Source organism: Musa acuminata, chromosome BXJ3-10 (genome assembly GCF_036884655.1).
Source record: "Musa acuminata AAA Group cultivar baxijiao chromosome BXJ3-10, Cavendish_Baxijiao_AAA, whole genome shotgun sequence".
Classification (NCBI taxonomy): Eukaryota; Viridiplantae; Streptophyta; class Magnoliopsida; order Zingiberales; family Musaceae; genus Musa; species Musa acuminata.
Window position 1 is genome coordinate 3,514,721 of NC_088358.1, and position 25,018 is coordinate 3,539,738.

General features: G+C 33.8%; 1 protein-coding gene across 5 annotated transcripts in view; it reads left to right on the forward strand.

Moving 5' to 3' along the window:
• LOC103999779 (villin-2) overlaps positions 1 to 24,595 on the forward strand; it is a 29,440-nt gene extending 4,845 nt beyond the window's left edge. For 4 of the 5 annotated variants that reach the window (XM_065171728.1, XM_065171731.1, XM_065171730.1 and 1 more), the window contains 20 exons: positions 68 to 304; positions 399 to 576; positions 660 to 792; positions 3,874 to 4,033; positions 4,110 to 4,266; positions 4,356 to 4,456; positions 4,548 to 4,706; positions 5,435 to 5,503; positions 5,579 to 5,647; positions 5,776 to 5,913; positions 9,171 to 9,299; positions 12,579 to 12,726; positions 12,852 to 12,862; positions 12,960 to 13,100; positions 13,182 to 13,307; positions 14,163 to 14,228; positions 23,126 to 23,393; positions 23,780 to 24,012; positions 24,108 to 24,278; positions 24,359 to 24,595. In XM_065171728.1, coding sequence (XP_065027800.1) covers positions 68 to 304; positions 399 to 576; positions 660 to 792; positions 3,874 to 4,033; positions 4,110 to 4,266; positions 4,356 to 4,456; positions 4,548 to 4,706; positions 5,435 to 5,503; positions 5,579 to 5,647; positions 5,776 to 5,913; positions 9,171 to 9,299; positions 12,579 to 12,726; positions 12,852 to 12,862; positions 12,960 to 13,100; positions 13,182 to 13,307; positions 14,163 to 14,228; positions 23,126 to 23,393; positions 23,780 to 24,012; positions 24,108 to 24,221 — 2,637 coding nt within the window. In that variant the 3' untranslated portion in view covers positions 24,222 to 24,278; positions 24,359 to 24,595. The remainder of the gene's footprint in view (positions 1 to 67; positions 305 to 398; positions 577 to 659; positions 793 to 3,873; positions 4,034 to 4,109; positions 4,267 to 4,355; positions 4,457 to 4,547; positions 4,707 to 5,434; positions 5,504 to 5,578; positions 5,648 to 5,775; positions 5,914 to 9,170; positions 9,300 to 12,578; positions 12,727 to 12,851; positions 12,863 to 12,959; positions 13,101 to 13,181; positions 13,308 to 14,162; positions 14,229 to 23,125; positions 23,394 to 23,779; positions 24,013 to 24,107; positions 24,279 to 24,358) is intronic. The other variant, XM_065171732.1, reaches the window with a different exon arrangement.
• The last annotated feature ends 423 nt before the right edge of the window (positions 24,596 to 25,018 follow it).

A 25,018-nucleotide genomic window follows, 5' to 3' on the forward strand; every position in this document is an offset into this window, starting at 1 on the left:
TTTTATTTGATTCAAAGAGGAAGTTGAGATCAATGTTCAAATTTATTTTTTGTTTGATTGATCACAGGATGAATCTGGGACTGCAGCAATCAAGACAGTTGAACTTGATTCTATTCTTGGAGGTCGTGCTGTTCAGCACAGGGAGCTTCAAGGCTTTGAATCTGACAAATTATTGTCATACTTCAAACCTTGCATTATTCCTTTGGAAGGAGGGTTTGCTTCTGGATTCAGAAAGCCAGAAGAGGAAAAGTTTGAAACACGATTATATGTTTGTAGAGGAAAACGAGTTGTCAGAATGAAACAGGTGCTAAATTTTTTCCATGATCTGTTGGGTAGTTTTGATGTGCAAAATCATGTGTTGCATGCTTGTGGTAACTTCCAGAATTTTGATTTCAAAGGTTCCATTTGCTCGGTCATCACTGAATCATGATGATGTATTTATCTTGGATACTGAAAAGAAAATATATCAGTTCAATGGTGCTAACTCTAATATTCAAGAAAGGGCTAAAGCTTTAGAAGTAGTACAATATTTGAAGGACACCTACCATGAAGGAAAATGTGATGTTGCTATTATTGGTGAGAGAACCTGCTTCTTATGGAATATTCCTTACATGTGAGCATTTTTTTTCTTTCTGCTAACATGTGTTTTGCTGCATAAGATGATGGAAAGCTCCAAGCTGAGTCAGACTCTGGCGAATTCTGGGTCCTTTTTGGTGGCTTTGCACCAATTGGCAAAAAGATTATCAGTGAAGATGATGTTGTTCCAGAGACCACTCCTTCAAGGCTTTATAGGTATACATAATTATATATTTTTACTCGTTGCATGACAGTGCATGTATGAGTTTCATACTGTATGTGATGCTTTATTTTGTTATAGATACTCCTAGTTTCAACATATATCATTGTTGCTTGTTAGGTAACCTAGTTGCTACTGGACTAAATTTTTATTGGAAGTTATCATGCCTCCTATTCAATTGTGACCTTTTAGTAGAAATGTCTAAGATTATATGGACATGATTTTAATCATAACAGTGTTTCATGTATACTTTTCGAGTGTTATTATATTTTTTTAGAGAAATTACCTATATTCTTGTTAGGGTAAGGCTGGTTATATTGAGTCTCCCTAGATCCCATATTGGTGGGAGCCTGGTGGGTTGGTTTATAGTTTAATTTATGTTTCAAATTATCAGCATATCTTAATTGCCTCAAATAATTATATTTTTGCTCATTAGCTGCCTACCTAATAAAAATACAGATATTTAATAATTCGCTTATTGGAGTTCTGTTTGGGTCATTTAGCTCATCTTTTACCTTACAAGTTTAAACACACACTCTCTCTCTCTCTCTCTCTCTCATCCATGAGTTTCTTTAGAAAGATCAGTTATGAAGAGCCATCAACAGGGGGCATATTCTCATCTATGGATATCCCTTACTAGGGGAAAGATGTCTTTTCTTTAAAATACAATAGTACATATCCTAAATAAATTGGTTTCTTTGCTTATTTTACATTATCTTTTATTGCTTAGTTTCCTAGATTTCTTTCTGTGATCATCATTTCAAGGTAATTTATAACCTATGAGTTTTTAATGTTTTCTCTCTTAGGCGATGAGTCTGACCATAATTTATCTTCCTGTGCATTTTCACTGTTTGGTGTGCTTTATAGTTGCTTAGAGAGGGAAGGGTTCTGGAAGCTTGGTCTCAATAAACCATTCAAATTAAATGGAGGACTACATCTCAGATTCTTGTCTGGTTGATGATGGCAAGAGAAAATTATTTTGGGGTTTGATACAAGAATCATCAAGTCTGATAAAGATCTCAAAACTAGAGAGGCTAACAGGAAGAGTTAACTGGCTTCTTTCGTTTATAAGCTCTACATAGATTGGTTGGAAGTGCAAATGCATACTAGACTTGCTATGATTATTTGTTTGGAGATTTTTCTTATTCTCTCATTATCTAGAGCAAGGATTTTAATTTCGAATACAGGCGGTATGTACCAGCCCGCCAACAGACCGATATGTGGATCATCCGCTATTGGGTTGTACCATTGATTGGGGATGTTTTTGTCCTGTTATCGCCCGAAAATCGGTTGGTAACGGTTGATTTTGATCGTTGCCGCTCGCTACCAAGCTGTATTAGCCGAGGGAGAAGGAAGAAGAGGGAGAAGAAAAGGGAGACCCTGAAGATCTGACACCGCTTTCCCTCGACGATCCCGATCTGTCTCTGCCCTCCCTCGCCGGACGCGGCAAATGAGATGTCGCCTCCTCCTCGTCTGAGGTGACGAGTCCTCGACGAATTCTCCTCATCGATCCCGATCTGTCTCTGCCCTCCCTCGCCGGACGCGACAAATGAGATGTCGCCTCCTCCTCGTCTGAGGTGACGAGGCCTCGGCGACGTCACCGAGGCTTCGTGGGGAGAACGCTCTGTTTCTTCTCCTCGCGTAGGGAGAAGAAACCAGAGAAGAAACCTCTTCTCGGTTTCTTCTCCCTGTGTGGGGAGAAGAAACGAGGCGACGTCACCCTTTTTTATTATTTTTTAACCTTTTTTTATTATATATATGTGTATATGTATACCAATTCTTCTCCTCGGTTTCTTCTCCCCGTGTGGGGAGAAGAAACGAGACGACATCACCTTTTTTATTATTTTTTAACTTTTTATCATTATTTATATACATATACATATACATATACATATACACACACACACACACACACACACACATATATATATATATATATATATATATATATATATATATATACAAGGTCTGTCATACCGAAGCATACCGCCCGTACCGGGCGGTACATACCGGTTCGACAGGTTACCGGTACGCGGATTGCCCGGTACCGCTACAGTGCTACAGTACTATACTGTAACATTGCTACAGTATGAAAAAAGTATAATATTGTTCGGTAGACCAGGATTTACCGCTCGGTACACCTTGATGTACCGCCCAGTACATCGGTACCGTATCGTACCGAGCCCTAGTCGAAATGCCGGTACGGTACGGTATGGCGAACCTTGTATATATACACATATATCAAGAGGTACGCCGAAGCATACGGTACAGTACAAAATTACAATCCTTGATCTGGAGGCTTTCTTTTAATCATGTTTATTGACTTATTGATGTTAAGAAGGAAAGAGGATTACTGTGACTCAAATGTTACCACAAGGGGGGAAAACAGTAAGAAGGAAAGAAAGGGTGCTTCTTTCTACTTGGTTAAAAAGCTGTTTCTTTGGTAGAAAATGATGCATGGTTTCACATTGAAGACCACAATTGTCTTTTACTTACAGCAAAACTTAATTTTAGAATCTCGTTCTCTGGATACATATGCTTTTGATTATTCCAAGTGTTAAATTATGCTTTTGAACACCACGAGTTTTTTCTTAATATTAGAAGGGAGCATTATCATGTGTTCATATGCCATATCAAATGTTCTAGATAATGATGGCTCTGTTCTTTACCTGCTTTTCCAAACTGATGGGAAAAGAATTTAGTTTCTAAGAACCATGACTACTTAGCAAATGGATCTTAGCATTAGATTTTTACTTTTTTTTCTCGGATACCAGCTGAGCAACATGATTTACTTCTGTGATAGATTGTCAGTGCTCTTGTCCTTGTTTTATCTTCTTCTAGTCCATTGTACTATTTGTTTTCGCTTTTGCAAACATGCATGAAAACTTATTATTGCTAATTTTTTTTGTTGCTTGAAGTTATCTTTCTGGTCAAACTTAAACACATACTCAGTATGTGTATAATGCTAAACATATTGTGCATGTAATTTTCATCTATTCTAATTTGAAGTTTTACTAGTTTACTAGAAATATTGAAGTTAGTTTTGCTATCAAGTGTTATATAGAAGTTTTTTGTAGTATCGTTGATGGTCAACTGAAGCTGGAAGAAGGTACACTTTCTAAAGCAATGTTGGAGAACAATAAATGCTATTTGCTGGATTGTGGGGCTGAGATATTCATTTGGGTTGGTCGGGTGACACAAGTTGATGAGAGAAAAGCTGCCAGCAAAGTTGCAGAGGTTTTTTTCCTTTTTTATTTTGCAATTCTGGTGTGTGCTTTTAAATATGTTCTCTTAAAGACCTTAATCTTTTCAGGACTTCATCATCAGACAAAACAGACCAAAAACAACACGCATTACTCAAGTTATTCAAGGTTATGAAACACATTCATATAAATCCAACTTTGAATCATGGCCTGCGGGTACAGCAACAGGAACCTCTGGTGGAGAGGAAGGACGAGGAAAAGTTGCAGGTATCAGTAACAATTTTGTTAATGATCTGAACCATTGACTATGATTTTGTTCATTCTGGATAATTTTGTATCATGTTATGCTTGGGTAGCATTGTTAAAGCAACAAGGTATTGATATCAAAGGACTCTCAAAAGGCTCTCCTCTAAATGATGAAGTTCCTCCTTTGCTTGAAGGCGGTGGAAAACTTGAGGTTTCTTATTCATTTTTGTTAATCTTATAGATACCTGCAAGTGAAGCTAGATAGTGATTTTTGAAATTCTAAATTATAAAAGCACTTTCAGGTTTGGCGCATTAATAGCAGTGCCAAAAGTCCAGTCCCAACAGAAGAGATTGGTAAATTTTACAGTGGAGATTGTTATATTGTGCTCTATACGTATCATTCTGGTGAGAAGAAAGAAGACTACTTCTTAACCTGTTGGATGGGAAATGATAGTATTCAGGTAAATAGCTACAACCAAATCTCATTGAAGAAGGAAAAGAGGAGTTTTTCAACTCAGTTCTTTGAATTATAATGTGATTAACTGTAATATGCTCTACCATCTTGTAAAAACTAATTGATCTGGGTTAGAATTTGTATGCTTATTATCCATTAATTAGCAAATTTTGATGAAATATTCTGTTTATCTTTGCACGAGTTGCTAAATTTCGTCCAAATCTTGGGTAACCATATATGTATATTCAATTTTATGATATATTTTTGCATCATATTTACCATCTTTCAGCCTAAGAAATAGCATCCTAAACTTTGTCCAACAAAGTCAAAGATCAAGTCTGATTAAACTGTTAATGCTAGGCTATGACAATATTTACATTACAAATCAAACCCCATAGTTTCTTTTCTCTCTAAATTTTCAATTTATGATTTACCCTGAAAGAACTTCAACCCCTTTTCATTGTCATGTTTGAACCTAACATTCTGTGTTTTTATTTCACCATCTTTAACTGTCGTGACCACTCTACCAACCATATGAAGAAAATTGGAAATCTACTCGTGATGCAAACTCAAGAGATATACATTAATTTGCTATTTCAGATGGAAGCTCTTATTCCAACCAAAATTGCATGTCTAGGTTTAAGAGTTATAACTAATATCACAAAAACAATTCACTCAGCTTTTTAAATAGGCTTGGTGTACTTGGTGCCATAATATGATATTATTTCTTTCTAGGATGACCAAATGATGGCTACTCAGCTGTCTAATACAATGTGGAGTTCCTTAAAAGAAAGACCAGTGCAGGTATTTCATACTTTTAATCTTTTACTCAGAAAATGAGAAGGAGAAGAAGCTTTATTTGAACCATGTCTCCCGCAGGGCCGCATTTTTCAAGGAAAAGAACCGCCACAGTTCATTGCACTCTTTCAGCCCATGGTTGTTTTGAAGGTATCAATACCATAATTTTAATGTTATTATTTTATACAAAATTACAGAAAAAAAATCTGTTAGTGCCATTCTTTTATTGCCTAAATAGCAGAAGCTATCTTGTTGAGTAAAAACTTTTTGTTGCATAGGGTGGAATCAGCTCTGGTTATAAAGAGTTCATTGCAGACAAGAATCTGAATGATGAAACTTATACTTCTGATGGCATTGCACTAATGCAAGTATCTGGTGCATCAGTCTACAACAATAAAGCAGTTCAAGTTGATGCGGTATGATATGTGAATCTTACTTATTAGTACATTTTATTAATTTGAAGCTTGTCCATTCTGAATATTGACATATTAGCAAAACAACTCTGTTATCTGCATATCTCAGAAGTATAAAATAAATAATTGTTTTGCATAATTATGTCATTATGCATGCACGTAAAGAAGTAATTGGTTTTCTGGTGAGAGCACATATGCTGCTACCAATATGGTTTGCAACTTAGCATGCCCTCTTTGTTGGCCAACGCATGGATAAATTACCCTGGTCGTGTGTAAATGTCATCACCATTGCTTGGTAAAGTCCAGCACATGCTGGATTGTGTTCGCGGGCATCATGATCTCTAGTTTAATTGCTCGAACTAGTTTTATTATAATGGATAACAATATAGTATAATATTCTCAACTTAATAATGAAATCTGAAAAATGGAAGTTGGAAAAGAAAATATTGATAGGAATCCATATAATATTCTCAACTAATAATGAATTTCATATTTTTGCAATTTTGGCTAGGAAAAGAAGGTAACCACCTCCATAGAGTAGTGGAAGTTGGAGATGGTTACCATGGTTTACAGTTTTGGGTGCTGGACCCATGCCAGTCTTCAGCCAAATTGGTAAGGGTCTGATATGTGTCAGCACACCAACACATAATGTGTACTTAATATGTCACTATGTACCATGGTGGGACTCAAGGATTTTGGCAGTAAAAAATTCTAAATAACCCCAGCTCATGGTTGTTTCCTACCTTTTAAAGATTAATTAAAACTAGATTCATATAATTCAAGTGGTTTAAGTATGTAAAACAACATATATTACATTGGAACATGTCATTGTAATATACGGACATCACAATACACAAATAAGTTAATAGTCATCTAAGCCATTGTATGAAGCAAGGTTCTGAATACCGTACCGTACTGGTATACCGATCAGTCATTGGTACGGTACATACCGAGCTGTACTGAACGTACCAACATATGGTACACTAAGATGTACCGATATACCACCCGTACTAGTCCTCTATCGGACCGGTATATACCACCCGTATCAAGCGGTATGGTACAGTATTGGAAACCATGGTACGTAGTAAATGATTTTATGATGAAATCATATGCCTATTCTTACCAGTTCGATTGCACGGTGGGTCGGTCGGGTACATTTGTAGATCAATACAGTATATCTATGGGACTCAAGTATGAAGCTGCTCCCATGACATCTGATGCTGATAAACAGTGTACCATGACTTAACACACGAACTCTGTATGGTAGGATGTTCCCCAGGCAAGTAGGATCGTGGCAAATGCGGCTATGTAGGCTGTAGCATGCTTGAGCCATGTCTATCACAATTGTACTCTTGTTGCATGTCATAAGATATGTTTGTCTCTGAAAAGAATGAGCAACTATCACCATGCAAGGATTCACCTAATTTTATACGCTCACGTTTGGGATAGATCTGCAAGGGTAAGATCTGCATTGTTTATTATTATGGATCATGCCCTATTTTAAGTGTAAATTGAAGATAGATCTTAGAACTCTGTCTAATATTGGCCTAATTAAGCCTAAAATTAGATTATCAGGCTAAGAAATAAGGACCTGATTAACCTAATTTTGAAGAAATATTCTGCTGGATCTTCAATTCCAACATTCACCTTGAGAATTTGGGCTTCTCCTTCAACTAATTTTTCAATTTGAAAGAGATTTGAGTGAAAGGAAAGAGAGATAAGAGGCAGGTTTGGGCAAAGTGATTGAAGATATGGTTGAAAAGTCCTCTTTTACACCTCTCTTTGAGGTAAATTACCCCTAGGTGGGCTTACTGCTTGATTCACCATGCTTACCGGTACGGTAAGCCCTGTTCCACTACTGGACTGCTCGGTTCAGGGTGGTCCGCGACTCAGTCAGCTGGTGGACCAGTATATGCCTCCTGGTATGGTATGTACTGGTCTGGGTGGAATGTAGAACCATGGTGCTTACCCTTGTTTCCTGAGCGAAAATTGCTCAAATATAAAGTTATCTTTTGTAGATTACTTGCTATGTTTGACCCATTTTATCCATTTGAACTCTTTCTTGAAACAAGAACTATTATGTAGCAAAGTTATGATAGAAAAGCAACTTCAGGAAGATTAAGATTGAGCAGATAAATTATGACAGACCAGTTGGAGGGGCAAGTGATGAAATCATTCTGTCTGAGCCCAGAATTTTTCCTTGGTGCCATCCTTAGCTTATATAGTACGAAAGATAAAACTTTACTTCCTGTCATTCTGGGTACCTTATCATCTCACATATTACAAATTAAGCCGGTAGTCAAACAAAAATTTAAGTGGTGTTTAGAAGTAATTCACAATTTTAAACATTTTTATATGACTCAATTCATAAAAATAATAAAGAAAGCTCTTCCGATTCTATTGTCCAACATGAGTCGATACGTGGAATATCTTGGGATATTGAAGGGTTTAATGCTTACTTGAGAGCATGGTATGCAATTTCAAATGGTACCGTCCGGTACGGGTGGTACGTAATGGTCCGACGGCATACCGATATGCGGACTGCTCGCTACCGGACGGAACGTGTTACGGTGCTATACTGTAGCAGTGCTACAGTGTTATACTGTAGCAGTGCTACAGCGCTACAGTAGAGAAAAAAATATTTAAAATCGTTCGGTATGCCGGTACCGTACCATACTGAGCCAACCTCGAAACACCGGTACGGTACGGTATTGCATACCTTGCTTGAGAGCACAGAATAATTCACATGGCAGCTAAAATTTGTTATTGAGGCTTATGGATATTCTATTATTGGTTGATCGTCCAATGCAACATGCTTAGCTATTTCTGTAACTGACTTCTATCAGTAATATATTAATAGATCATCAAATAATGAGTAACTACCAGGACTTCTCACTATATGCATAATAGAAGGTATAGTTCAACAAAGAGGGGCACTACAAGACTTAACCTGGCACTTGACATGCCAGAAGGTTGCAAGTAATCAATCTTGGTTTCCTCAGTAGCTTCTTAAGCTGTTCAGGCCACATTAATAAGCCATCATGGCAGATGAGCACCATGGAACATTTTCATTTTTATTTAACAAAAGTATTGTCCTCATTTAATGGCAGATGAGCACCATGGAACCTTTCCATTTTTATTTAACAAAATATCATCTGCACTTAGATTGGCATTTCTGTGAAAGATTCTTTGTACATGCATATATGAATTTGAGTTGGATGCATGAGCACTACAATACAATGATAATCATTCTGTTTTAGGTGGCAACATCATTAAGTTCCACAGATTGTTTCATTTTGCAATCTGGGAATTCACTTTTCAATTGGAATGGAAGTTCAAGTTCCTTTGAACAACAACAATGGGCCGCACAAATTGCAGAATTTCTAAAGGTAAAGCATGCAAAATGTTGTATAATATCTGGGTTGATTTGTTATCATCTTTAATCGTTTCATGTCAAGCCAACATACACTTCTTTCATTTGAGAACCATGTCATTAGACAATTAACAGTGTACAAGCTACAAAGTACTTAGTTTGCAAAAAATAGAAGAGGATAGAGAAAGAGAACGAACGTCAGAAAAGAGATAAATTAAAGTCAATGGAACTTTATTATTCAGATTAAAACCTATTACAATTATCTCTAAAATTTGTTTAAGACTTTATAGACCCAACTTCTAAACTTACTGAAGGAATGAAACTTTTCGTTCTTTTGGAGAAGTTGTAATTCCACATACTCCCATGTAAAGCCACCTCTAGATTTGAACTTAAATCTTAGTTGTAGTATGAATATGACAACTTAATAAAAAAGTAAACAGTTCATTCTTAGACAGACATACTAAGCAAACTAAAATAACTTATGGGACAGTAATATTTATGTTTCTACAAACCATGGTAGGATTTCATTGCAACTTGCATTAATACAACTCTAAATAGGATTTTGTATCCCTTTTGAATAATGACAATTTGATTTGACTCAAAAGAACTCAACTGTAGCTTTTGTTTATTGTCAGTTCAGATTGGCATGCCGCCCTTATCATTGTTGGTAACTTGTTTAGGCAATATTTAAAACAAAAAGGCACTTATTCCTTGTTATGTTCAAATTTAGCCTACATCCATATTGCTGATTTCCATAGTGGTTGTTCCTGGACAGCTGGTAAACCACTCTTTCATAAATGATTCACAGTTCATGTTTTAGAGATTGTAAATTAAAGAATCCTTTCATAAGGAACCATTTTTTTTTATGAATGATTCACATTTCACAGTTCCCATTTTAGAGCTTGTAAATACAATCATCCTTTTTGTTTAAAATATCTATAATCCAATTGTTCTGTTTCACTGTTCCAGAATGTTAGTGGACACTTCTAATCAAGGTTTGAAATATCGCATCGTACCAACGTTTCGGCATTCGCTCGGTACGGTATGATACAGTATACCGAGCGATATATCATTCGGTATACCGCTCGGTGTGTATATATATATATATATATATATATATATATATATATATATATATATATATATATAATTTGACGACGTCGCCTCATTTTTATATATAAAAGATTTTTTTATATAAAATATTTATATATAAAATATTATATTTATATAAAATATATTTATAAAAGGCGACGTCATGTCGCCTTTAATATATATATATATATATATATATATATTATTTTTTTCCTTGTCCGGGCGACGTCGTCGAGGCGACGCAACGTCGCCATTAAAAAAAAAAAAAAAAAAAAAAAAAAAAAAAATATATATATATATATATATATATATATATATATATATATATATATATATATATATATATATAATTTTATTTTTTCCTTCTCTGGGCGACGTCACCTTTAAAAAAAAATTATATATATATATATATATATATATATATACCGTCTGGTAACGGGCGGTCCATGTACCGGGCAGTATTATTCGAAACTGCATACCTTGCTTCTAATATGCCAACATTTCTTACATGAAATTTCTGGAACTTAAAAATATCTGTTCTGGCAGCTGCAAAAAATGCAGTATATATCTCAGTGATATGTTGGCAGTGTGACCAGAATTTATGAGATCATAAAAGAAAGGTTCCTTATGAAAGTCAGAGATTGCTTCTAGATTTTAAAGTCAGAGATTTGTCTAATTTATCAGCTTATAAATTGCTGCAACTCGCTTGAAGGCCATGGAATAGTCTTGTTGTAAGTTGTTGTTTAGGCACTCAAGACTATGCATAAACACTCAAAAGCTAAATGATTTTACTGATGAAATCAATTTACTTAATACTCCTAATAATCTTTCAACCTTGTCTTGATTAGAGAGATGTCTCCAATGTTGTAAAAAGATTAAAAAAATCAAATTTAGAAATATCTGCTTATTAGGGAATCATTATCTTGCTACATATCATGGGAAGTTACTAAGTATAATTGTATTCTATATGATTTTTCTTTTTTTGTTTTCTTGTCTTTCCCTTTGTGTTTATTTATTCTAGTAGATAAGTAGCTGCATGATGCATACATACATGCATATCATGTAGAGTAATAACTATAATCAACGATCGCCAGCTTGGCTAGTGTGGTCCAAGTTCTAGCATTATCTTATTTTTGCGAACAAAAGACAATACATAGTCAAGAATCAAGATGATCATTTGGTCTATGCCGACCAGCATAGGTGGTTGTGGACTGTCATTGCACAGTATGTACTAAGCCAGAAATGTATCATCATGGTTGGTGTGAATTACAGTGTATAAATCTTTGCTCAAGATGACCATGTGTTTTGATGTGTATGAAATAGTGTTTCTTTTTTTACTTTTTACTATTGTAGATCTTTTGAAACCCAATTGTGTACCTAGGAATCCTATTTCTGGTGTCTTATAAACCATCAGTGAGAGTAGGCACAAGTTTTACTTGGATTACTTGAGGATAAACTAAAACATCAGTGGCATTCTTCTAGGTTGCAGTACATATCTTTGATTTTGCATAGATTTGATTTTGATTGCCTTTTCAATTGATATGACCACATAGTGGAACTTTTGATTGAAAATTGGATTGTGTTTGAAATCTTTCTTTCTAAAAAAGCTTGATGGAAATTTCAAAACCAAGTAGCTGCAGTGTTGGAGCATGGATTAAATTTGGTAGATCTTGGTGCAAATTGTTTTAAGACTTGCGGTGTTGGTTCACAACTAGCCAATTTTTTGTATCTGTTCTGTGGTGGTTCCTGTTTGGGTCTTTGCATAACTGTATTATTGTTTATTTCTACTGTCATTTAATTTCAACAAACAAGAATGTAGAAAGGTTGCTCATTTTTATTTTTGGCTTATCATAGAATGAATTTGCTTTGACCTATTTGTGATTGGGTTAGCTTTAGTGTGCCAAATTTTGGTTTTGGAAAGGCAAGCTTTTTATGAACTTTGATGGTCACTGACATCATTCCTCTACATTATTGAGGTACCTTGCCTGCATCACTATATCTATAAATCTATAAATATATACACTCATATTGATATATCATATATGTATGAATATCTATAAGCATTTATGTGTGTGTGTGTGTGTGTGTGTGTGTGTGTGTGTATATATATATATATATATATATATATATATATATATATATATATATAAGAGTAATTTCTTACCAACACCATGAATACAGAAAATTATTTTTTCTTCTGCAGCCAGGTGTTGCACTAAAGCATGTAAAGGAGGGAACGGAAAGCTCTGCTTTCTGGTTTGCTCTTGGTGGGAAGCAAAGTTATACCAGCAAAAAGATCAAACAAGATATTGTTAGAGATCCCCACTTGTATACCTTTTTGTTTAAAAAAGGTTTGATAAATTTTAGGAATATATCTTTTGATGAATTTCCAAGACTACATTTATTTTGATTTATTTTTCATCAATCTGATGTTCTGATATCTTCTATTCATTTGTGGTCAAACAACCTTCACCAGAAAAACTAGAGGTGAGTGAATGCTTCCAACTGTAATGTTTGATGGAAATTCTCATGTATTTGGTGAGCTTTCTAGTCTTGCTTGTATATTCCTCTGTACATCTTGCAGGTTAATGAAGTCTTCAATTATTCTCAAGATGATTTGTTAACTGAAGACATGTTGCTGTTTGACACCCACGCTGAGGTCTTTGTATGGATTGGACATTCTGTAGATTCCAACGAGAAGCAAAATGCATTTGATATAGGACAGGTACTGGCAGAGCTTTCTTTTTATTTGTCATACTAGAGTTTGCTGTTGCAACAATTAAAGCTACCAAACTTCTTTTTTCAGAAATACATAGAGCTTGCAGTGCCACTAGAAGGTTTATCCCCACATGCACCACTTTATAAAATTACAGAGGGTAATGAACCTTGTTTCTTCACGACATATTTCTCTTGGGACCCTGCAAAGGCTATGGTATGTTTTATGGTTGAGCTTTACCTTGTATCATTTTTATTGAATAATTGTTTCTTATCTCTTCAATCTCAAGTAAATTAAACATGCTCAAGTTGGTGTGACTATCTGGATATAGTAGATGTAACTGTCAAGAACTTGAATAAATTGAGAAGTTTACTATGAGCCCCAAAGAAAAGAGGGAATGACTGATCTTGGCGGGTAAACTGAAGGTTGAACAAAGGATTTCAAATTAGTTGGACAAATATCCCAGCTTAAAAGAGCCTTCAAATAGAGTGTTCTCTAAGTATTTCTAATAGCAAATTTTATGACAAAAATCATATGATTATATACAAAAAAAAAGAAAAGAAAATTCTGATGTAAACTTATTATGAATAAAATAGACTAAAAAGTAAATTGACATAAGCAAACCCAGCTGCATCTTTTGCTCTCAGTCCCGGATCTGCTTGAGGTGATTTCCAACCATAATGTGGACCTAAAAATGCCTTCTCTTTTACTGATCTTTAACAATCTTGCTATTGTTGTCTTTCTCCTGTACTTGGGGGAGTAAATTATTGGATGTAGATATACTTTTTTTCCTATTTAATGAGAAAGGCATGAATATTTTTGAAGCCATCATGTTGAATTCTTTTGTCATGCATGCATCATCTCCCTAAAGCTATGGATGTTTATACTATGCACTAAGTATATGCAAAAGGTTATGTATTTTCTTGGTGTCGAGATAAATTTGTGACTCAATGTTGCTTGCTTTTATTGATGCAAATTCTTGTTATAATAAGAATAGTAACCTTTTATTTTCTGATTTGTACTGCATATACTTTATATTAGCATAACTAAGAATAGTAACATATGATACAGGTTCAAGGAAATTCTTTCCAGAAGAAACTATCATATCTATTTGGGACTGGAATGCATGCTTCAGAGGTACATATTTATTAGCAAGTTTACACAGTTATACCCCATCTATAATCAAGCTTAACTTTATCACTTAAATAAGAAATTAGCTTATGAAGTTGCATGTACTAAAATTAACTGTTAAGCTAGCAAAAATGACCAGAAAATGAAGAGAGAAAAAATAGTGATATTTGAAAGCCTGTCTTTCTAGATCTTAATTATGTATTTTTTGTTTTACTCCTCCAGCAAGAAAAGGTTTGCATACTTGTTCTAAAATCTTCCTTGCATGTGAGTTCTTTGTAAGAAACTAGTGGTTTCTTTTCTTCTTTAACTCAAAATAATTATATACTTTCTAATGTTGCTATTTGTAAATATCCATGTTAACTTGTTTTCTTAACCAGATTGAGCCATCCATTATCTATGTATATTAAGTTATTAACATTTGGATTTTAGAGTTTAGCAAGACTTGCTGGGTGCTGATTGTACATAAATCCATGATTACTTGGAACTATCACTTGCTGTGTTGGTATTTGGCCATCTGTTGCGCCATAATATATTTGATAGTTAATACTTAATACTGTCATGGTAGGTTCTTTCTTTCCTCTAACTATACATTATACTGAAATATAATTTGAGTCTTTGACTTATATTTTTTCATCCATAAATCATTTTAAGATAAGGTTTCATATCTGAAGATGTCATGTCAGACAATTAACAATCATCAGGACTCAGGAGTGCTGGCTGACACAAAATTAAATAACAGCTTAAAAGTGTCGTTAGCGTGTACTAAGGTTTGTGGTATTAGTAATTTAAAATTTGTATCATTTGTTTTTCAATTAATCGTAGTGAAATAGTTTTTTATGTTTATATATATGATAGAATTTTCTCTTGCAAGGGCCTTCTTCGAAGGAAGAAGGTATCACTCTTAGAGCTTGACAACTTCAATATTTTGAGAGAAAAAGAAGAGAAATGAGCGATAGAAAGAGTTGGACAAGAGAGAAGAGATAGATAAGAGAATGAGACAAGGAATAGAGAAGAAGAGAGGAATTTAAGGGGATTATCATTGATAACTTTAGTTTTTCTTTAGTGCTTTTAAGATTTTTAATTGTAGATTCTCATCCCTTTCCTCTTCTACTCATAAGTAGGAAATAATAGATCTTACCACCATACAAGTTGAGGGATCAAAAGTTATTCCTGTATTCCCAAATCTCACAGACAATTATAAGAAAAAATATATAGCCTCACCTATACTACATTGGAGCTTCTTGATACTAATTTGGCTTTAACTAGCATCAAAATACAAATTTACTCCCCTCAGGCAAAAGGGTTAGTTGGGGCTCAATTGGATCTTGATTTGAGTCTTAACTTGAATCTTAACTCAATTCTTAAATTGAATCTAGTATGATTGAGTCATCATCTAACTATTTTTAAGCATCAGGACTCCACGAAGCCACATAAGTGTTGTGGGGTATAGTAACAATAGATGCATATGATATTACGTTATGGCTTCTACTGAGTTTTCTAGGTTGATAAAGGGCTCTTGGGATTATTGGTACTTAGACATCTTAGATCAATGTAATTAGACTAGGATTGATTGGAACACTAATTTAAAGAAAAGCCAAATACTACTACATGGTAAATTCTATATCATATATATAATTTATTAAATTGAAGGATATATTTAAAACTAATTAAAAATATTAATATGTGATCGCCAGTTGTTAAATCTTCAGGCTTCTTTCCATCCATCATCAGTTAGGATTTTCCTGTAAAGCTCCAACTATTTGGCATCAGCTATATGGATCTTTTGATGCCTGTCCATCCATAATCCATATATGGGTTAGGATTTTGTGCAATTATTTTAAAAAAATTTTGATCAAATAATTTCCATTTAGAGTTGAAGGTTGGTTCCTGCAGTTAATAAGTTTGGGTTTATACCAATGGGTTGTTGAGATGCAAGAAATTGAGGATTCCAATTTATAATATCATTAGATGTCATCCTCATACCCTTCCATATCTATTTTTCTCACTCCCTCTATCTCTATCTCAATATCCTCCATCTCTCTCTCTTCTTTTTCTCTCACCTCACACCTTTTTTTTTTCTCGCACACTCTTCTCGTTATGGCAACCGAGTAACAATAACAACAAGCATCATATTAGTGATAACAAGTGAGGTTAATAAAACTTTGTAGGAAATTCCCTCTTTCTATATTATACTCTTTATCCTTTCCTCCTTTTTCTTCCTTATTCTTTTCAACTTCTTTTCTTTCTTTTTTTTATCATCTATGTTTCTGTCAGTATGTTCATTGGCAGCGTCATTCAACTTAAATTTGTTGGATTAGCTGACCTTGATGGGAATTAGTTGTTTTTGCAGTTTCTATTTTATTAAAAAACATTTAAAACAGAATCAAGACTGTCTAGACTTGATTGGATAAGCTTGATTGGATTGATTAGCAAAATTGGATATGCACATATACTCTCTTTATGAATAAATATTTGTTTTTTGATTTTTTAAGTATTTCTATTTGTAAATAAATGATTGAAAGACATACTTTTGGTCAAATACTGAATCTGTTAAAGAATAGTACCTGCTAAAAGATTCTTTTACATTCATAATATGTAAAATGTTTAACTTAAAAATTTTGATAGATAATAGATAAAAAAATTGTATAAAAGCTAACAGTGAATTGTAGTGTGGAATTATAGAATATTTCATTAAGATGACTTATAATAGATAAATAATGTTCATACCAAGAATTAAAATTTCTATCCAGTATTGGTATCCGTTAGTGGTCAGACCATACACTATATCAAGTGCTAGTGTTGCATCCTGTTCTCATGGCGATGGGAATTGAAAACACAGTATTACAATGTTTGATTTTTGTCGTTTCCACTTTCCTTCTCTATTTTTTTTTACCCCTCATGGTTGCCAATTGTAGCAACTACTAACCCTTGGTCTGTTCCAACTAACTTCTCACAACAACTGATTTGGTCTGTTCCAACTAACTTCTCACAACAAGGTTCAAAAATTGGTGGAGAATGAAGCAGCCTCGAATGATACCTGTATGGATTGAATGTTTTAGTATTAGAATCGGTTGATGCAACAGTCTATGTTCTATCATCTTTTAGATGACCAACTATAGGCTTCTTTATCTTCCAGACCGCATGGACGGTTGGATGACCTCTTTACTCAATGTTTTTGGATTGATGCAAGTAAAGAGTCTAGTCCAAGATCATATGATTAAGATAACAACTTGGAATATAGGAATATTTTTAGGAAAAAGACAAGATTTGATAGATACAATGATTAGAAGAATAAACAATATTTTTTTAAAGGATACTAGAGAAAAATTTAGAGTTTGATCACTCTTGGAAAAATAATAAATAGAAGTGCAAGCATTGTTGTAAAGAAGAATCTAAAGGAAAATATTGTAGATGTGAAGAAATTTGGGGATAGAATTATAGCTTTGTTTTAGGAGGAGAAATTTTGAATGTTATAAGTTCTTATGCCCCGTCAAATTGGGTTGGATGATTAAACCAAAAGATCAATGGATATGAACAATTTGTAAACTTATTATTAGAGGAGATATGCATGGACATGTAGTAAAAATATGTTGTGAATTTAAAGGAGCACATGAGGGCTTTTGTTATGAACTTATGAGGATAGAAATGAAGAGGATTGTATGACTTTAAATGTTTTTAGATGTTGTAATTGTTAATACTCACATAAAAAATGAGATGAAGATAGACCATAATCATAACTGTAGTCTATGGTGTCTCCATACCAATTGGTATTATTAAGCTTGAGGTTGCAGTGGCCTCATATCAGATGGTAGTATTAAGCTTGAGGTTATATTCCATACCATATGGTAATATTAAATTTGAGGTTGTAGCGGCTCCATACCAGATGATAGCAATGGTTTAAAAAGTGTTAGGCGCCAAAAGGCATCAATATCTCAAAACGTCAGAGGTGCTAGGCGCTCGCTTGAGGGAAGCGAGGCCCTCCAAAATATTATAATATAAAAAATATGTATTATAATTAATAAATATGATGATAAAAATAAAAATGCCACATCAAATTGAAATAATGTAATCGACTCGAAATATATATTACATGATGTAATTCTTTGACTGCTATGCCTAATTTGACTCATAATTTGAGCTCAATCCTATTTGATAGGTGATTTTTGACCCAAATCTAGAAATGGATGAGTCATATGGCATCTTGACGCAACGAAATTAGAATAAAAGTGCTATTTATTGCGAGTTAATACTTAATGCACTACTTATTACTACTTAGTTTACTACTTATTGCTACTTAGTACGCTATTTATTGCTTCTCACAGCACACTAATTGCTTCTTACATTCATCATGCATCGCATCTTGGGTGTGAGAAAAGGTATATCATGAAAGAGAAAGTAAAGAGATTATGTCTTCTAGCGAGTCTTCTATCCTCCCATCTGTCGCCTTCAAAACGTTATCTTTTCGTCTTCCAACGAGATCACTTCTGCCCTCCCATCCATTGCGTCTTTTGCCATCCAATTTCGCCTTCAAAACCCTATCTTTTTGCCTTCTAACGAGATCATATTTTCTGCCCTCCCATCCATCGTCGAGCATATTTCAATTCTTCATCGCTAAGCATTGATCGATTTCGTTATATTCGCCTTCAGATCAATTCCCTCCTTTTCGCCTAGATCCCTTTCTCTTACAATTTCTTGCGCTACACCACTTTCACTCGGGCTCACCTAAGGTGACTGACACTTGGGCTTAGGCAAGCTCCCAGGCGGTGCTTCAGTGAATCGCATCACTTGGAGGTCGTGTGAGGTGCTTGGACCTCGCCTCGCCTCATGTCACTTAAGCACTTAAGCGAGCGCCTATTTAAAACATTGGATGGTATTATTGGGAAAGATCTTCATTTGCTATGGTTTAACACAATGACAATATTATATATTTGCTGTTGAAAAATGAAAGTAGAAAAAGATAGTAGTAGGCAGTGTGAAAGCTAGCTAGGATATATTAATGTTATATGGGATGATGACTAATAAGATTATGAGCTTAACAAATGAGATTGTTGGAGAATATACAAAAGATTGGTGGTGGTAGGTTTAAAGAGAGATGGTGGTGTGAGGAAATTCAAAAAGCAATTATTACTTAAAAATTTATATTTTAAAAATTCATAAAATTATAAAAATAAGGAGAAATAAAGAAAACTAATAGAGCTTCTAGTATGGTAGGATATAAGGCTAGTGATAATTTACGTAAGAATGGGAGAATAGAAATATCAAATTACTAAGGTTAGGGGAAAAAGGTAAAGATTTAGGTAATATTATATGCATTAAAGATGAAAAATCAAAGAATACTTATTAATGATAATAAAATTAAGGAAAGATGAAGAAATTATTTTTATAAGTTATTTAATAAATATTCCATAATTGTCGTAGATTTTGTGATCAATAGATCTATTATAAAATTAGAGCTTTTTAGGTGAATGTAGGTTGATAAAAATAAAAATAAATAAGAGTGTGAGGCATAATGGTATCCCTATTGAGGTATGGAAGAGTTAAGGAGACCAACTAGTTATTCACAAGATTATAAGATTTTTAAAGGTGTCTGATGAATGAAGAGCTCTTTTGTATCAATTTATAAGAATAAGGTTTATATTCATAACTGTTATTATGATTCATCCTATGAAAATTTAAAAAAGTGATTGAAAGTCGAATATGAATGTTGAGAAAAAATGATTGAAGGTCGAATATAAAACAGTGGTTTTAAAGTTCCTCTATCACTGCGGCCCTCTCCTTCTCCACTTTCTAGTGTCAATGACTCTTTTCTACCCCTCTAACTATTATAAACAGTTCTTTTCTCCCCCTCTAACTACTGTTAATAGTATTTTAATTTATATAATCATATTTATCAATTTTATTGTATATTTTTATATTTTAATATTTCAGAGCATTAAGCTTCACTCGAGCGAGTACCTAGGCACCTCAAGCATTTTGGGACCTTGGCACCTTTTGGTGCATAGTGCTTTTTAAATCACTGATATAAAACTTTGAGAAAGAGTGATTAAAAATCAAATAACATATGAAACAAATGTCTTTGAAAATCAATTTGGTTTTATGCTAGGAATAGCAATAATAGAAGTTATTTAATTATTAGGACTATTAATGAAAAATATATAAAGAAAAAGAATGATTTGTATATAGTTTATATTAATTTAAAGTACTATGATAGACTTCTTAGAGATTTATTATGGTGAATGTCAGAAAAGAAAGATGTATCTTCTAATTATATTGATGTTATAAAGGATGTATGATAGTGAAGTCATTAGTATTAGAATTATTAGGAGTGTGTCTAGTGAGTTACCTTGTACTATAGGACGACATAAAATCGACATAAAATCCTTATATGTTTTCATTGGTAATGGATAAACTTATTAGTTATTTAAAAGATAGATCATCATTTATAGATTAGATCTCCCTAGTATATGTTATTTGTGGATGATATTATTCTATTTGATGAAAGTTTGAATGAAATTAATTTTAAACTTGAGCTATAGAAAAAATCTTTAGAAACTAAAGGTATTATATTATGTAGTATAAGGACTGAATATAGATTACATAGTACTAGGACTGAATATATGAGAAATAATTTTAAAAATACCAAGAATAGACTTGAAGATATAATTAATTGGATGGATAAGAACTTTTATTATGTAAAAGTTTTGTGTTTTATAAGAACTTCTAATTAGATGGATAAGATGTAGAGATTGATGAATATGTTAATCATAGAGTAAAAATTAGATGATTAAAATAACATGTTGAGAGTTTTTTGTGATTAATGGGTATATTTAAGAACAAAATAAAAATTTTATTAGATAATTGTTAGACCAACAATACTTTATGGATCAAAGTGTTGAACAATTAAAATACAACAAATATAAAAGTTTTATGTTACTGGTATGAGAACGTTTTGGAGAATACATAGAGTTACTAGGAAATATAATAAAAGAAAATTATTTTCATTTGTAAATAATTAGGTGTAGTCTTGGTAGAGTATCAAATGAAAGAGAATTGCTTAAGATAGTAGGAACATGCACTATACCTGCAAATATTGTTCTTAGAAAAGTGAAATGATTGCTATTAATAGTAGAGTGTGAGGAGAGGTGAAGGAAGACCTAAGAAGATCGTAATAAAAATTGTAAACAAAGATTTACATACTCTTAACTTAGATATGACTTTTTATAAATTTTGATGTCTCAAAAGACCCATATAACTGACCCCATATAGTTGGGACCTTACAATTCTTTTGTTATTATTGTTGCTGTTGTTTTGTTAACTTTTTAATCATTAATCATTGACCACTTGGATGACTTTTAAAATTCTTTATCATGTTTGTCACTTGGTATTATAACTTTCCAAGTGTAAATAGTTACAAAAGTAGACATGAAGGACTCCTCAAATACAAGTTAATTGTCCTTGATGTGATTCTTGCCATCTTAGTTAATATCAGAACCAATAATGAATTGCAAGTTGACACAATTGCAATTACTTGGACTCTCTCATTGGTTTCAAATTGTTTACACCTATGTTACAAACCAAACCATATCAGAGTGATATGGATCAACAATAGGATGCTCTTTATGGTGTCCAAAATTGTTTAAAAACTTAGTCTGTTCATGGTATAAAATAACTAGCATAGGCACCAGCATAGCTCAGCAATATAATTGCCTGGCTAAACCTTGTATCCTGTGTCAGAATTAGTCACTGTGGAGCTACTTTAGATGTTTAACAATCTCAACATGTTAACAAAGCAAGCATAGTACACTGCTACTCTTTAACTGGAGGTTTAGTTCTACAAAATGAATGTGTTAGGGTAATGTTTTGTTGAAGCCTCATGTTCTGGGTTGACCTTTTATTGATGACATAACCCTAATTAAAGAAAAGAAAAGGCATTAAGCATGAATTTAGCTTATCTTTTTATTCTTATGTATAGTATATTTGTGTTACTATCAGTTTGTCAGGGCATTCTGCATGGAAGTATTTGAATTTATCTCTTATCTTCATGGCTGACTAAGATGATTTTGTTGCAACCATTATGTGATGACCAGTACTGCTATCTAGTCTCATTTGTATTTAAAGCTTTGGTTTCTATCCTAAGACAAGTATTTTTAACACACAACATGCAGTATCAACACTAACTATAAAAGCTTATACTTCTTTTTATACGTTGGTTGGTAACTTCTGAAAATCATGTGGAAAGAAATATAATTATCTTATGAAAAAATTGTGTTCTTTGCTTTGTTTTTTGATATCAATATAAACTCATATATACAATATCTCTTTAGTTATTATCAAGAAAGGCTTTTTTGACATGATTCTTTGAATCCAAGAAATCCATCTTTTTTAACTTTTGTCCAATGTTTACAATTCTTAGAACATTTGGAACTTGTACCTCTCTGAATCTACACTTGATTTCAATGTGTTGGCAAAATAATGTGCAATTTTTTTTGTTTAGATGCACTAAATTGAGTTGAGTTTTGTTTGTTTATTGGAGATCTCATGTCTTATTCTTCATGATAATTTCCAGTATTAGTGGTCTTCATATTCTTAGGTCTTAGCAATAACAATATTTGTTATTGCTTGAAACAAGAAAAAGATCAAGTGCATCTTTCTTTCACTCAAATAATATCAATCTTCCCATTTTGAATATTATCCTTCTTGGGTTCTCCTATTCCTATTATCTTGCAACTTTCATGGGGAATTTTTTTGTGCACGTTAATTGAACATACTATTTGTTGGGTTTTAATTGAGTGCAGAACATATCTAACACCATGTAGTTTGACGAACATGCTTCTGACAGTTGAGAGACGAAGATATTCAGTGATTCATTTTAATTTATTGTTCTTCCCTATGTTTTACTGCAGTCTAAAGATAAGTCTACTGGTGTGCATCATGATGGACCTACTCAAAGGGCGTCTGCCCTGGCGGCACTTTCATCTGCATTTAATCCATCTTCAGGCACCAAAACTACAGCACCAAAGCCTTCACGGTCAAACCAAGGGTCACAGCGAGCAGCTGCTGTTGCTGCGCTGTCTTCTGTTTTAACTGCTGAACAAAAGAGGGGGGATTCAGAAACCTCCACAACAACAATTAGCAGAAGTCCTTCCCCTACTCCAGATATGACTGCAAATGGTAATGTCTATCAATCATCCCATGTAGTATAAGTAGGTTATCTTATATGATTGATGATTGCTAATGGCTGCTTTATAGTGCATGCTGAGTATAAGAACAAGGTCATAGAGATGGATCATCTCCTAAATGCTTTTTGTTTTCTTTTTCCACAAGACAGTGTATGCCATTTTTTCAAAAACAACTTATCGTTTGATGTGAGGTAATGGGAAACATGCGCCAATTGCCTGGGTGAAAATTATAGCTTATTGTCCCATAGAATCAGTAAGCCTGGACAACCAGCCTTGTTTTTAAATGAGATCAAAGACCTTCTAGATGAGATGAGAGATGTACTCTTAACTCTAATGTTCGTAATTGAGAATATTTCTGACCATCATTACCTGCTGCAGATTCTACAAAGATTAAAATGATGGGCTCGGAGTCAGAACATTCCTTTGAGCTTTCATCAGAGAAGGAACCCATAGAAGGAGATGGCTCTGTATCAGAGAGCAATGATGCAGATTCTGAGGTGACACATGAACCAAAGATAGATGAAAACGGGGGTGAAGCTACATTCAGTTATGAGCGCTTGAAAGCTAAGTCTAGCGATCCTGTCAGCGGAATTGACTACAAACAAAGAGAGGTAGTGCAAACCAAATTTCTTTTGCTTCCATACATGCTTTGCCTACAAGAGATTTAGAGGTGATCTTGGTTCTATTCAACTTCTCAAATATTTAGGCCTACTTATCTGATGCCGAGTTTGAGACGGTTCTGGGTATGACTAAAGAGGCGTTTTATCAACAACCCAAGTGGAAACAGGATATGCAGAAAAGAAAGGTGGATCTCTTCTAAGCGTTTTTTTTGCATCCTCGAGCCACAACCTATTCAGCTCATTCTGCTTCGGCTTTGGTATTTGGCTCCTTGTTGATTTATCTCACTGAGTGATTTTGCTTTGCTATTTATTGATCATCAATGCTTCATTTTTTCAGGTGGGTTTTAAGGTCACCAGGCATTCATTTATTTGTAGCCATCATCCAAGTCTGACTACTCTTAGAATATAGTTTGTATGTTATAGTTTGTTTCTGTAATGGTCCATATGTACATAATTTGTGTTTGATACATATGGATTGCCCTTAGGCTATGTCATATTTATCCATGACGTATTCAGAATGTGGAACACATTACTGCTACAAAAACTCTTGATCTTAAATTTTTATTTTATTCTAGTGCAATCAGTGCAATGGCCAACAAATGTGCACCAATTAAAATGCCAAAGCAGGTGATCCAGAGCTCACAAGATAAATTGATATGTTAATATTGGTTAGCCCAGTGGTGCTGTCCTTGGATCCACCCGGGATTAAATTGGATATGGATTAATTTCTGATCTCCCTTCTGAAAATTGCAATCAAGAATATAATTATAATGTCAAATTAATCGTGAAGTAATATATATGATATCTAAGACAAAATAAAACAATAAGAAAATTGAACAACAATAATAAGAGCCATAACAGTGCAACAATGGTTCGGCATACCTTGCCTAAACCCTAGGGCTTTCCTTCTACATCCTCCTAGCCTTCCTCTTGATCTTCATAATACACATCCCAGAAACCTCTTTGTGGAAAAGAGTTAAAAACTCTCAAGTCTGTC